The sequence below is a fragment of the Trichoplusia ni genome, assembly GCF_003590095.1.
Source record: "Trichoplusia ni isolate ovarian cell line Hi5 chromosome 1 unlocalized genomic scaffold, tn1 tig00004053_group0, whole genome shotgun sequence".
NCBI classification, from domain to species: Eukaryota; Metazoa; Arthropoda; class Insecta; order Lepidoptera; family Noctuidae; genus Trichoplusia; species Trichoplusia ni.
Genome location: NW_020799574.1, coordinates 14,096 through 28,060, shown reverse-complemented (window position 1 = coordinate 28,060; position 13,965 = coordinate 14,096). Strand labels below are relative to the sequence as shown.

The following is a 13,965-nucleotide window of genomic DNA, read 5'->3' as shown; positions in this document are numbered from 1 at the left end:
TTAGTTTACCATGGCTTACTAAACGCCCACCACTAAATTATAGATTATAAATACCGAACGACTTAAGATAGTGTTTATTACTCTGTGATACCGCAAAAGTCGCGCGTGCTTGAGAGTCGCATTTATGGAATCAATTTTGATTGTTCTAAATTTCGTATGACTTGTGACAAAAATAGTTGTGAAAATGATACTTCTAATTCGATAAAGCAAAATCAAAACCCCAGTTATTTTTCCCATTAAAAGTGTTTATTTTGTGCTGAGTGTCAGTATTCAGTGAGTATTATGAACTTTGAGGACTACGAAAACCTTCCGACCCAAAACTTCGTCACACACATGACTGCCGGAGCAATAGCTGGGGTCATGGAGCATTGTATAATGTATCCGCTGGACTCCGTAAAGGTAAGCATGTGCAGCAGCCGCAGGGCGAGCCCGCAGGCTGTGCCTCAGCTCCTACTCCTATTTGATCTAACCTAATCAGAGTGACAGTTCCGTCGGCTGGCCTGTTACGCCACCAATTTGCTAACTCCGATTATGTAAAAACATGACAATTACCTATTTGCAGATATCTGTGTTTCAAATTTTGTTTTGGACCAACTATTTTGACCTTTACACGTTTTATGATAACCCCAATTTTCTGTCTTGATTATATTGTTATTACTATTTGAGCAATTACATGGCTATTAGACCGTTTTTTACTGAAAACAATTGTTAAGTAATGGATGAATATTCAAAGTTTTACCAAAGTCTATTCTCTGAAAATGTCAAAAAGCTTAATTGTTATTGTGGTGTCCAGTTTCGTTAGTTCCTGAGAAGCTTGTCATGTCCATGTTCGAATTTGTATATATCAAGGTAAAAATAATTTAATAAGATTACAAGAATCAACAATAAATGTGTGTTTACATTGTTTGCACAGTGAACCAAAACATGACCTTGAGGCACATTAGTGGTAGCTTGTTATTTACCATGAGCTTGCAGCTGCTAGCCATGCTCTGTCATTACATCGCATGTAACTAGTGGCTTGCACTCACACCCATCCTCAGTCTGTAATGTCAGAAGGTCAGAAGTATGTCATGACAGTGCTGGGTGACTGTTTCATTCTTGAAGTTTGTGTCTATGTAATAAAGTAAATGACTGAAATTTATAAGAGTGGTATTCAGAAAAGAGCATGATTAATATTGAACTAAAAACAACTAAAGTCATAAAACATTGTATTGTGGAAGTAATCTGTTGAATTATTTTCAACAATTGCCAAGCTGCACGATGCTGCCTACTGAATGCTGTAAATACTCCACTTTTTTATATAACAAGTGTTCTTATTAGGATTTCATAAGAATTTAATATGAAACATACAATTCTCTATAATAGTACTTATATACAATATAATGTTCTGTAAATGAAAGTTTAAATCTCTTGTCACTTGTGTGTATGTTCAGGTGACGGTTTCTCAGTTGAGTGTCATCACATTTAAATTTATTGCCACCAGTATTGGTAGTTAGTTTTGAAATAAAAAAGCATGAAATTTATTATACAATATGTTTAATTACTGACAAAAGTATTTAATTGTGAGTATGAGCGGAACAATGATAATTTTGGAACATTACAAATAATGAGTCATGTTATACCATTAAGTATTTTACATTTGAAAAACAGGTCAAAAGTGCAAGCAAGTATTTGATTAGTGCAATAAAACAAAAGACATGCACATACGGAAACTGCACTAGATTTTATTTCTTCAAATAACAGGGGTTACATATAGATAATTGTATTTGCCTCAACATAGTGAATTTAGATATGTTAGTGTACTAGGGATTACTAAACTAGAGAACATTACAATCTAGAAGAGGCAAATGATATTCTGGAACAAATGGTAGTATTTGAGCCCCAGGAGTGGTGTGGTAGCCTCAGCTGGGGTTAAATGAGAAAGTAGTCGTCCTTGTTGGCGTTCTGCCAGCAGACCTGGGTGAGGTAGGCGGTGTCGCAGTGGTCGGCGCCGCGCTGCGTGCCGCACGCTCGCAGCGAGGGCGCGTTGCGCTCGCTGAGCGCGGGCGGCAGCAGCGCCAGCACGGCGTCCACGTCCACTTCGCCGTCGGCCAGCATGCCGGCCGTCTCCATGGTGCACTTGATGTAGCACTTAAGCTTGGCGTCGGGCGACAGCAGGGCGCCGCCGTTGACGGCCTCGACGAGCGCCACGTCCACGTCGGTCTCGGCTGCGCAGTTGTCCCGCACCATCTTGGCCAGCTCCGCCATGTCCTCGTCCATCTCGACGGCGCCCGCGGCCGGGCCCGCCGCCGCCGCCAGCAGCGCCAGCACCGCTAGTACACACCTCATGTCGCTCACTGATGCCACCTTCGTCTCCCGCATACTTTTTATATCGACCTGCTCAATGTCATCCTGCTCGATGATCACATGTCTCGTTTGATTCCTAAATTATATGCTCCTAGATAATATCCAGTGATTAGGGAAAAAAAAAATGTTTGTTTCTGTATTTGTGTACTGTACGTGAAACGTGTGTTACAAAGGAAACTGTAATTTTTCTCGTTTGTGTAGAATCATTTCAAATAACATGCTTGCTAAAGACAGAATTATAGACTACAACCGTTTAATTTTTTATAGTTTTTTTAAATTGCATAGTTGTCAGAAGGCACGTCAGGATAAGGCACGTCCACCCCCTGCGCAGTGCTCCGCCACGCTGTGGGTGCGTGTGCCCTGGACGCCGCTAACCCGCTCTCCTTGTTCCAGACTCGCATGCAGTCTTTACGGAGTGCACACAACAGCAGCATCACAGAAACGTTCCGGTACATGGTGCAGCGCGAGGGCCTGCTCAGGTAACACTCGACACATTTTCCTCCTCGCATTACCAACGGGATACGTAAGAAATCTTTTAAATAAAATTACTTTCTTTGCATCGTTTTCAAAAATCTGTATCAGTTCGTGCTCTACTCGCTGCCATACGTATCAGTTGTATGTATTTAAGTATTAATTTATTGTAATGTTGACGTCGTTCTTGTTTGAGTACTTGTTATTAGTTATCATTGTACAAAGTAAGTGTGCAGCAATATTGTGCCCGTCGCACTGATAACAGCGACGTTGTTTGAGAGTCGCTTCATTTGCGGGATGCCCGGGGTATTAATCTAACAAAACTCCAAAACATGGCAACTTGCTCTAAGAGGTTTTACTAACAATGGCGGGTTTTATGAAATGAATCGCATGACCGTCGGTGAAGTAAGCGATACGTTTTTTTGGACTAAGTTACAGTAACTTAGTCCTAAAAACCGTATCCTTCAGCTGAACTAGTTGTAGCTGCCGCGGCCTGGCTCGTAGTCTGATTTCGAAATTATTTTTAACAGCTCGTGGACGCTTTAGGCTTTTCGATTTATTGTGAAAATTACAACATTCACGTTTCGCGCTGTTATAAGCAAGAGCACCGAAAGCTCTTTTAAAGAAGTGAGTTCGTGAGATTAGAAACACTTTTGGAGTACAAAAGTAACGAAATATGCCATTACCTATCACATTAACATGTATCGACTGCGGTGAGTCCGTAACCGCAGCCGATAGAGGAATAAAATGAACTTGTAAAATAGCGAAAAGTCTCTTGTTATTTTGCATGTAAAAGCGAAGATTAAGAAGAATAGTAAAAAATAGATTTTCTAACTGTATTAGCGAATATTGATTCAGCGGCTTCAAATGCAATGTCCCTTCACTATGATCAAATATTTTCAGTCCGATCATTTCGAAGTCAAAGATCCCGCACAGTTTGATCCTGCGTGCGGATAAAATCACCATCATTTGTTCATCGTCTATTCTTTTGTGTTGGGATGGGTGTTGTGTTAGGTACATCTTTAAACAGGACTTAATACATACAAGTTACATTAAAATATAGATACTTGAACTAAATAAAAGCGACCTAAAACACTTGAACAACGTATTACATAGTTATATAGCATAGCCTGACCCACGGCCGTCTAACGCCTGGCGCCTACCCCCGGGAGCCAGGGACTCGCCGCGCCAGCCTGCGTCTTGCGTGACTTATTTCTGGCATAGATTTTACTGTAATCTGCTTTGCATAACCATTAATAGCTACCATGATACGATTTCCAAGTGGCACAAAACATAAACTTGTTTTTGAATATAAGTTACAATAGTACCTGAACACGTCAGACAGAACACCGGATAATCACAGGCAACTGATCGATGTGTTCGCCTGTTAAGCTTGACGCGCACGAAGCGGCCCTTTACCTCGGTGATGTATGCCTACCTCCTCCAAGTCTTGCCTTCCGCCTCACTCGCTACCCAGTGAGCGTGTTGCTATTGGTAACATGTTATTGACACTATCTGGCGACGGTTATCGAGGCGCGGGCCGGTCCGCACGCGACTGCACGTCTTATCTGCATCCACCGGCTCGGCGCGCGACTCCTTACATTTGGGTCAATGATGTTGATCTATAATCTATCACAGAGTTACAGGTCAGATTATCTTTCATTATAGTCGGGTTTTTGCTCGGGGGTGACTAACATGCGTTTAATGTGGCGCGGTTATTGCTCACGTAGAGAAGGTAGTACCAGATTCCTTGCCACGACATTTTTATTTGCGAAGAATTGCTGTATCTCGTTTTAGCTGTTGATATGTTTTAAAACGCAATTCAATGGAAGTGATAAGACAGCAGTCCCCGTGTTAAGGTAGCGACTTTCTGGGATCCCGATAAAGGATTTAAAAAATATAAATACATTAAGATAGCAATAATGGATAATATGGAAGTTGCCCTCGTGTGGTCGTCCCTCGGCCCCGCGGCCCGGGTGTAGGCCGTGACGCGGTTGCCGCTATCACCACGTTATCTGTTATCAGCGTACGTGGCCGTCCAAACCACGCTGAAGTTCGCTCGTACTTACGTCTGTACAACTGTAATCTACCGCTAGATAACAGTGCGCCTTGCTGCCAGACGATACATGTGTCAATGCAAAAGGTTTGGCTGTCGAAATCATGTATGTGCGGCATGACTGGTCATTTTGTAGTTAACAATTTAACACCATATATTACGTAACATAATAATATGTAAAAACAGTATGAACAAAAAACACGGATACAGGCAATCTCGAAGACGGACGACGGCCGCGCGCGGTGTTCGCGGAGTGGGGAGAGAGAAATGGCTAAGACTTCGGCCACTCGAAATATTAAAAATAGTGCCCTCTGTAAGGAATTCAATCCTTGTGTCGCGGGGGTTTTTACAAACATACAATTCACATGCACAAAGACACCCAGACTCAGAACAAGCATTCGTGGATCACACAAATGCTTGTACTACGCGGGAATCGAACCCGCGACACGACGCGCACAGTGGGTTAGGTGTGGTGACCTCAACCAATCGGTCTGTCTAATGTGACTATGACTGTTGAACCAGATGGACTTACAAGACAATAAAATGAATCTAGTATCTGACTTCAGAGAGATGTTATTGTTTAATCTTTATGCCTAAATGAAGTTAAGGAAAACCTTGAGAGCGTACCGGAACAAAGCAATGTTATCGTTGGACTTGTGGTGTAGCGAGTACTAATACTGCGTAACCCCGTATGGAGCAGTCTACCGATGAATACCTGAAGTCGTGTTCAGACGGCGAAGGCGCGCGGCGGAGGCTAATGCAAGTGTGTTGTGACGCGGCGGTGACGTCACTGGGGTCGACAGGCGAGGCGTCTCGCACTCACCTACATTCTGGAGATCAGCTGATGGTTTGCAACACCTCTCCTCGCGACGGTACCGCGCTGTAGCCGCGCTCTCCGCGCTCGCCGGGCTTCCTTATCTCGTTGTAAATGTTATCATTGCACTTCGTGACAATTTCTCGTTTCACACTTGTTTACTCTAAAAATATCAATATACATATGTATAGTTACGTTAAGTTTATTTAATAATATTTGGTTTTCTTCAAATTTTTAATAATTATACATCCGAAAGTATCCGCAAAACATTTACGCGCTAAGGTCTGGCCCTCGACGAACCCTGACGAGAAAATGTCCTTTTCATCTTTGAGAAATCGAGAATTATGAAACGCGAATACAAAAAAAGGAGCAAAATTGTACACAGCGAAGGTGTGTATTTGTGATGGCGTGCATAGAACAGATGGATGACGGTCAATGTGTGGTTGATCGACCGGGCACGCGGGTGTTCGCGCTGTTTGATTGACGCACAATCGGCGGCACTCGGGTACAGGATACACCCACTTTACCATCACACGTCCGAAAGACTACAAGTATAGCCACGATGGTGATGATGACCTGAGCAGCTACTATTTATGACGATAGACGCTGCTTGTTTGCTTGGAACAGTACAATATAGTGTATTAACAGTACTTGTTTAAGCGCAGTACGCTATCGATGTAATAATGCATTGCGCTCTGTTTGTAGAGCCGTGCGCATCACAAACACTGAAATGCAGCAACCCACGTGAGCAACCCGCTGTGGGACTAGAGGCAGGCACCGGGCAGAAGTGACGCAACCCAAGCACTGACTACACAATATCTCTAAATAATATACCAATATTTGACTTGTAACGGAAGCCACTAATTGTTGAGTATGAACGGATTCCGCAACATAGCAATTATAAATATAGCTCGAAAGTAGCAGACAGCAAGGCAGGCGATATCACCTCCTAGGCGTGTGTTGAACCGTTACTACTACGTAAAGCTAGGTGTAAGCGGCGACACAGGCTCCTACAGGAGCCGTGCCGAATGCTCGGTGGACTCACCTAGTGACGTCGCGGATCACGTGCTAGCCCGCCTCAAGTCACAGAATAGGTACGGTCAAATCCGATGCTTTTGAAGTCCGCAACAAACTTGATAGCAATAGTAATTATTCATGGTGACAAACAGAAAAGTTGTGTTGTTTTGTTAGGAGTTACGAGAAGTGATGTGTGTATTATTTAATGTGAAACGTGGGCGATGGATGTATTGATTCAGGGACGTATTAGGGCTAGGAAAGGTCGTGATGGCGTAGCGGCGGCCTTGGTGCTCAAGGCCGGCGGTGAGCTCCGCTCTCACTAGTTACGCAACAGTGGCGACGTCATGCGAGTCTACGCTGCACATATCCCAAAAACTAGCTCTATCAGCCGATATGAGCAGCTGGTGTTATAGGAAAAAGCAACATTATTGTTTCGAATGTATTCAAACAATCCTTAAAGGGTGACCCAGCGAGTGGTGCTTGTCACCACGAATTAATAAAAAGATGCGCGTTTTAAGTGACGTAGTTTTCCTGGCTAAGTTGATTGCAACACAATTTCGTGCTTGTGTTAAATGTTTACAACATCGCACTAAACAGTCAACTTACATCGTATAATTAACAGTTAACCCGACTCGGCACGCACTTATCGATAAAACAAAATCAGTTTCTGAAGCTGATATCTAAAATGATTATTATTAAAATATTTTCTGATAAAACACAAAAAGCAAGGCATGCAGAGTTTACGTTCACGTGACATATACCGGTAACAACTAGAAGTCATTCAAATTATTTCAAATGCACGAAATGACTGATATAGACGAGTCCGGTCATGTTTTAAATACCGCTTCAGTTTTCAGCGCATGAAAATAACAACTTTCTTCAGATGTGGGCCACTAAAGTGGGAAAATTGAGGAGATCTAATTAGTTACTAATCAGAAATTATTTATACAGATGAAGGAACACTGAAAACAAAACGGTGGAACAATAATTAAATGTCAGACTAAGAGGTTCAGGTAGTGAACACGGAGGTTCCACAAAGGAGATATCGATGTGAATCTACATTCGAATACATTTGTGAGTGTCCCTAACTGTAAAGTGAAATATCTTTCATTCAAAGATGTTCATAAGTGTGTTAAGAGGAAAATCTACAATTGAGGCTTTATGTACTATGTGACTTTTTTATTATTTAACGTCTAATAATATCTATATTCCTTTACTTAACTGTTGCGGACCGCAGCGAGATGGGCCTCTATCGGTCGGGTCGATGTATCTATCGGTTACTTACATACTACATAAATTATAGAGATACCAAGCAAGACAACAAATAACTGCGACGACTCGACTCATAAGGGCTGTTAAAATGACGGTACACAAAAATGGTAATTTTTTTACGATATCGTACGACACTACCAATTACGATAAACATGAAATATTTACATTAATTATGTAAGTAGACGTCACTGATTACGCTATTTTAGTCAACGTGTCTTTGTAAATAAACAAGCATAAATACGTTTAATGTGAATGTATTTTTTTAAATATGCTTACAAAAACGTGGCGGTCTTTGAGGCCGAGCCGCGGAGGAGGTCCTCAAAAGGACCGACATGAGTTGACTCTTTTACGAATACCGATAACGCCTGGATTTCTTTTCGATTATATGATAATTTTTTTGTTGGGTACAGAATAGTTGCTCTTTGGTCGCCGATCCCACCATACTTGTGAAAAGGCTATGTCGAAAAAATCTCCGCCAAAATTGTAAATCAATTTACGGTGTCCCCTTAAATATTAATTCTATTTAATCAATTTAGTATTTTTTATAGCACGCGAGAGATTCGTTATAAGATAAAGCCCGGTGACAAACGGACGGATAGTGCAGAGGCATAGTTCCGTAGTGCCCTAAAAGTAGTATAATATACATTTAAATATAGTTAAAATGTGTTGAATGCATATGGAGAGTGCGAGTGTTGTGTGTCGCAGGCCGGTGCGCGGCATGTCGGCGGTGGTGCTGGGCGCGGGCCCGGCGCACGCCTGCTACTTCGCCACGTACGAGCACTGCAAGCACACGCTGTCGCACCTCACGCGCCACCGCCACGACAACATCATTCACGGTGAGTCCCCGTCGCCGCGGCCGACCGCTGTCTACTACTACTCGCTACTCACCGTCCCACTCCCTGTTGCAGGCTTGTCAGGCTGCATAGCGTCTCTGGTGCACGACGCCGTCTCCAATCCTGCTGAGGGTGAGTCATCACATGTATACCTATTACTAGTAAGAGGCCTTAACCAAAAATATTCTTACTTGTAATACTTGTTGTTGTTACAAGTAAGAGTCTTGTCTCGCAACAACAAATATTAAAATTTCACTGCGACTTCGACCTCCTAAACAGATTTCGGTGTATGGGCGACATATGTACCTACCTAATAATATTAAAATCATACCTATGTATAATAATATATAATCAAAAACGTCGTAGTTTAGATACCCATCGAAGTTGTTAGTGCAGCCCATTCGAGAGCTGATAACACGCTGAATAACTTTTCCGCGTATTAAACAGATTGCGAAAACAATGAATTTAACAATTACAAGTCATTTGAGTCAATACACGTTTCGAGTGGCGAGCGACAAGTGTTCCAATAAATATCAACAATAATTAATATACCTAGTTAATATGCATAATACACCTGCGGCGATGTGGCATCATTCAAGGGAGCCAGCAGCCACACTAGTGGTTCCGATGTCATCCCACTGATAAGTACACTAGAGATTTCGCCAATATTGGATTACTTATAGATAATGCTCAAATATGGACCGATCCCTCCTGGTATTCCATAGTTAGCTGCCTCTACAGAAGGAGGCTGCGTGCCCGGCTGATGTGAATGTTATCAGACGAGGTTGTTGCAACAGGCCTACCCGGGAGTAGGCCTGGTTCTGAATTCTAATCTTACGCTATATGAAGTTGTCTGCCTTACACATGCATAAGTAATAAAACATGTGGTTTTACAAGATACGAAATTACGCAGATTTAAGTTAGTATACGTGCTCGATGTTTCGGTATTGATCTGAACGCAGTCAAAATCATATTTATAATAGAAACGCGTAGCATCCTATTTTGTGCATTATTTTGCGGCTGTCTGTATTTCGCGAAAGACATCCTACTCTCGACCTGATATAAAGACTAGCAGGTTCGTATTTCGAGATGCATAAGTACAAGTGTCGATTGCAACGTTACCTGTACGAGCGACAGGTACTCGCTCGTAACAAGGTGTGCGAGCGCCGCCGCAGACACTGGCCGCGCCACGTGGAGTGCCGCCGAGTGCCGTCACACTTGTACACACACGTCATACGAATGCTAATCTACATTACAAGTGTGCTTTCAATTTATTGTAATTGTTATATACATATGTAATTAATCGAGACTCTTTTAATTGACTTGACGGTATTCCACTGGCATCGGGGTTGTTTACTGATCATTAAACCAGTCGATTTCAATTGTTGAAACACCCACCTATCAACGCGAGATCGAATCTTACGTTTAGTGTTAAATTTGCGTTATTTGCCCGCATTTTGTTTCAAAACATAGCATGGGAAAATGTTAGGATAACGGTGATGATCATAATATTGACAGTAAACATTGACGTATACCCAAGTGGTGAGCTGTCGGAGCGTCCGCGGTGCGGAAGCGGCGCGCCGCTCCACAATGGCCGGGGCTTCCTGCACAACACCCCGCAGCACTTCCCCGTCGCACGCACGTTAAGCTAACACCACAGCGTGGATCACTGGAGAGGAGGCGGCGCGAGCTCGCCAGCGGCGACCTTCGCTGCGATATGCAGCGAAAAGAAACTACACATCCTCAAACAAATTATGTAGAATTCATTATAGTCAAGTATTTAAACAGACTTGGCTAGCCAAGGACGATATAAATTATTAAATTGAAACTTTTATCTACTGCGACTCGTGCGCACGGACTTCTCGTGGTATATAATTGTCCCCCTTTGATCCTTCTTCTAATTCAAGTAATCTCCTTACCAAGTCATATTGGTAAAAACATCAATGGTGATGTCATTCATTATCACAAATTATTTATGAACGTCACCCACACTATTGCAATCCTCAGGTCGAGCGGAACAGAAACCATTCGGATCACTTATACAACATTGCCACACTCAAAAAAAATATCTAGGGGAGACCTATGTAAAATAATGTATTTTTTTTTCAATAACAATTCCGCAACAAGGAATTTAGTTCTCGTGTCGAGGGTCGTTTCACAATCATTCATTAAGGATGATTATTACTTAAACTACATGACGAAGTCAGTAGAATGAGAAAAAAACATTATCATTATACACCTAATATAAAGGACTAAATAATAGAAAAAGAAATCGATTCGTTATCCTTTCATACTATCATTTGCGTGAATAGTTTTCCGGACGAAGGTCAAGGTCAAGTATGAGTAGCGCTGCGCGCCGGTAACATAGATAAATATAACGCAAGTCACGGTCGTTAGGCGAGTCCTAGCAAGTGCCGAGTTTCGCTGCCAGTTGCTTGAGTTAGCTGTGTACTACCGAGTAATACACTATTATAAGACGTGAGCAGCCGGGACGAGATGTAATCACGTGAGTTTAATTGCGTCGCCGCCGGTGAGGAAAACGCGAGCGCGCGGGGAATACCAAGCGTCACCATGTGTCATCTGTGGACTGCACAGAATGCAGCTATTTACAACGGGGCGGTTACATTATCATTAAATCCTTGTACATTTTACCTCAAACTAATACACATATTTCACCAATTACACACACCGCCCCCTAGTCTCAAACTAGAAGGTAGACAACTGTTTAACATGCTTATAATGTGTATTTTTAAGTAAATACCTAGACACAGTACAAATTATTGTGCTTTGCACACAAACATTAGACCTGGAGGAGACTCGAACTCACGACCTCAGGCATAGTAAACGTATCTATACTAGTGACGGAACTAACGTTGGACTTTTCACGTAGGTGAATGCGAATGTTCAGAAAAATCTGTATCATTAAAATGTGACTCAAGTGAACGGAAAGACGAACAAGAAATTATATTGTAAATGCATTTAGAAGTAAAATAATTGATAAAAAATATTAATGAATATGTTATTATAAAAAAGACCCACTTATTCGCTGGAAAGTAAATAGCAACAAATATAGTAGAGTTTCTCCAGTAGCCAGAGAATATTTGGTACCTCCACCAACAAGTATCCCCAGTGAGAGAGTTTTCGGTGGAGCTGGACTACTTTATACAAGGCACCGATGACAGCACGGAGAAAGAAGGTCAAAATATTATATTTGTAATATACAAATAGTTAAATTTCAATATATGCATGTTTATTTTTTTAAATTTTCTATTACACTGCTTACCGCCTCTGATACGAGAGAGCGCTACTTCACCCCATCCCACCATCCCCACTATGGCTACTCGTTCTTCCCGAAAGTCCGCCTTGACTGTATCCCTTCGGCGATACCTGTCGGTCGTCCCAGATACGCTCTCTAAACAGCGCGATCCCCCATCCTTTCGATGTGGCCGAGGCAACGGAGTCTGTGAGCTTTGATTTCTCCAATGATATGTCATTAATATCTTATATTTAATTCCTTAAAGGTTTGGATCAGAACAATGGATATTACAAGGGTTTAGTAATAATAAAAACATAAATTCGATTTAAAATGGTATTTTTTCCCCCTATGCTACTCGTATGTATTATCAGACGCGACTCAAGTTTAAGAGCCATTATCGATTATTCGTTATATCATCATAGAAGGCATGCCACAAGTCGGCAGTGCCTTCACCTTCGGGCGCAGTGATTTTTCTTCGATGTTTGCATATATTTTCCGCTCGCTTTTAAGTCATAAATGAATGTCGGGCGTGCTCGTTGCAGTGGTGAAGCAGCGGCTGCAGATGCTGAACTCGCCGTACCGCGGCGTGTGGGAGTGCGCGCGCCACGTGTTCCGCACGGAGGGCGCGCGCGCCTTCTACCGCTCGTACGGCACGCAGGTGGCCATGAACGTGCCCTTCACGGCGCTGTACTTCATGACGTACGAGCGCTGCCAGGCCGCGCTCAACCCCGCGCGCACCTACTCGCCGCTGGCGCACGCGCTGGCGGGCGCGGCGGCGGGCGCGCTGGCCGCCGCCGCCACCACGCCGCTGGACGTGTGCAAGACCGTGCTCAACACGCAGGAGGCCGCGCACCGCGCCGACTCGCTGCTGGACGCGGCGGCGCACGTGCTGCGCGCGTCGGGCCCGCGCGGCTTCCTGCGCGGCGTGCAGGCGCGCGTGCTGTACCAGATGCCGGCCGCCGCCATCTGCTGGCTCACGTACGAGACGCTGAAGCACGCGCTGGGCGCGGCCGAGGAGGAGCGCGCGGCGGCGGGCGCGGCGGGCGCGGCGGGCGGCGCGCCGCCGCTGGCCTGCGCCGCGCTGCGCCTGGCCGCCGCCTCCACGGACGTGACGCGCACGTAGCGCGTAGCGCGGAGCCCGCTCGCTGGCCACACAGTGAGGTGCTGTTGATTCTAGTGAGATTAGCTTAGTGTGTACATGTCCTGTATATTGTTTGGCCGCGAGCCGCGCCCGCCGCCCTAGTCACGCGCGTGGGCGAGGCGACGCGACTGCGACTTTGTTTTCCATTGTTTTTGTAAATGATTTGTTATCGCAGTCCACGATTGCAGCTAGTAATTGTTATATCAAACAGTTTGGCTTCGATGAACTGCTCTGAACATCCCGACGGATGTAAAATATGATGGAGGTGCTATGTATATTGTGATGGAAGGGAACGGATTGTCGCTCGGATCGTTCGGATGCGGCAAATTATTTTGTGTTGTTGTTTGTGTAAATTACTATTATTATTATTATTAATTGTATTTGTTGTATTTATGAGTTGTATATGTGAGTGATAAACTCGAGTAATATTGAGAGTTATAAATACTATTTGTATAGAACTAAGGCACAAGCGCGGCCCCGCCCGCCGCTCGCCGAGCTGTAAAATTGCAAATTGAAAAAATATTATAAAATAAACAGTAAGTGAATAAAAAGTTGGACAATACGCAGCAGTTTTATTTGTGGATGCTGCGGACCGTAAGCGCGGATGACGACGGCTTCGCAGGCGAGCGACGAGTGTCGCGCGCTCGCGCCCACGTGACCGTAGCCCCGCAGAGGTGGCACTGTACACATTACACCAAACGCAGCGCAGCCGATTCTGAGTTGACACTACAAATTATACATTTAAAATGTATTTTATTT

At 43.7% G+C, this 13,965-nt stretch overlaps 2 protein-coding genes across 2 annotated transcripts; one reads left to right on the top strand and one right to left on the bottom strand.

The window, feature by feature from the left end:
• The first annotated feature begins 67 nt into the window (after positions 1–67).
• On the top strand, positions 68–13,768 carry LOC113506146 (mitoferrin). The gene is made up of 5 exons (XM_026888998.1): positions 68–399; positions 2,740–2,825; positions 8,682–8,812; positions 8,885–8,941; positions 12,608–13,768. The coding sequence occupies exons 1-5, from the start codon at positions 283–285 to the stop codon at positions 13,186–13,188; spliced, it is 972 nt and encodes a 323-aa protein (XP_026744799.1). The 5' UTR covers positions 68–282; the 3' UTR covers positions 13,189–13,768.
• LOC113506147 (general odorant-binding protein 69a-like) lies at positions 1,699–2,732 on the bottom strand. Its single transcript, XM_026888999.1, has one exon. It carries the CDS (start codon positions 2,359–2,361, stop codon positions 1,912–1,914), a length of 450 nt encoding a protein of 149 aa, XP_026744800.1. The 5' UTR covers positions 2,362–2,732; the 3' UTR covers positions 1,699–1,911.
• Positions 13,769–13,965: the final 197 nt, after the last annotated feature.

What these genes read in the sequence shown, in the direction of transcription:
- LOC113506146 (XM_026888998.1), top strand. Translation starts at nt 283, where the DNA reads ATGAACTTTGAGGACTACGAAAACCTTCCGACCCAAAACTTCGTCACA. An exon ending in ATCCGCTGGACTCCGTAAAG is followed by an intron (nt 400 to 2,739) that starts GTAAGCATGTGC and finishes TCCTTGTTCCAG; the next exon opens with ACTCGCATGCAGTCTTTACG. An exon ending in CCACGACAACATCATTCACG is followed by an intron (nt 8,813 to 8,884) that starts GTGAGTCCCCGT and finishes TCCCTGTTGCAG; the next exon opens with GCTTGTCAGGCTGCATAGCG.
- LOC113506147 (XM_026888999.1), bottom strand. Translation starts at nt 2,361, where the DNA reads ATGCGGGAGACGAAGGTGGCATCAGTGAGCGACATGAGGTGTGTACTA.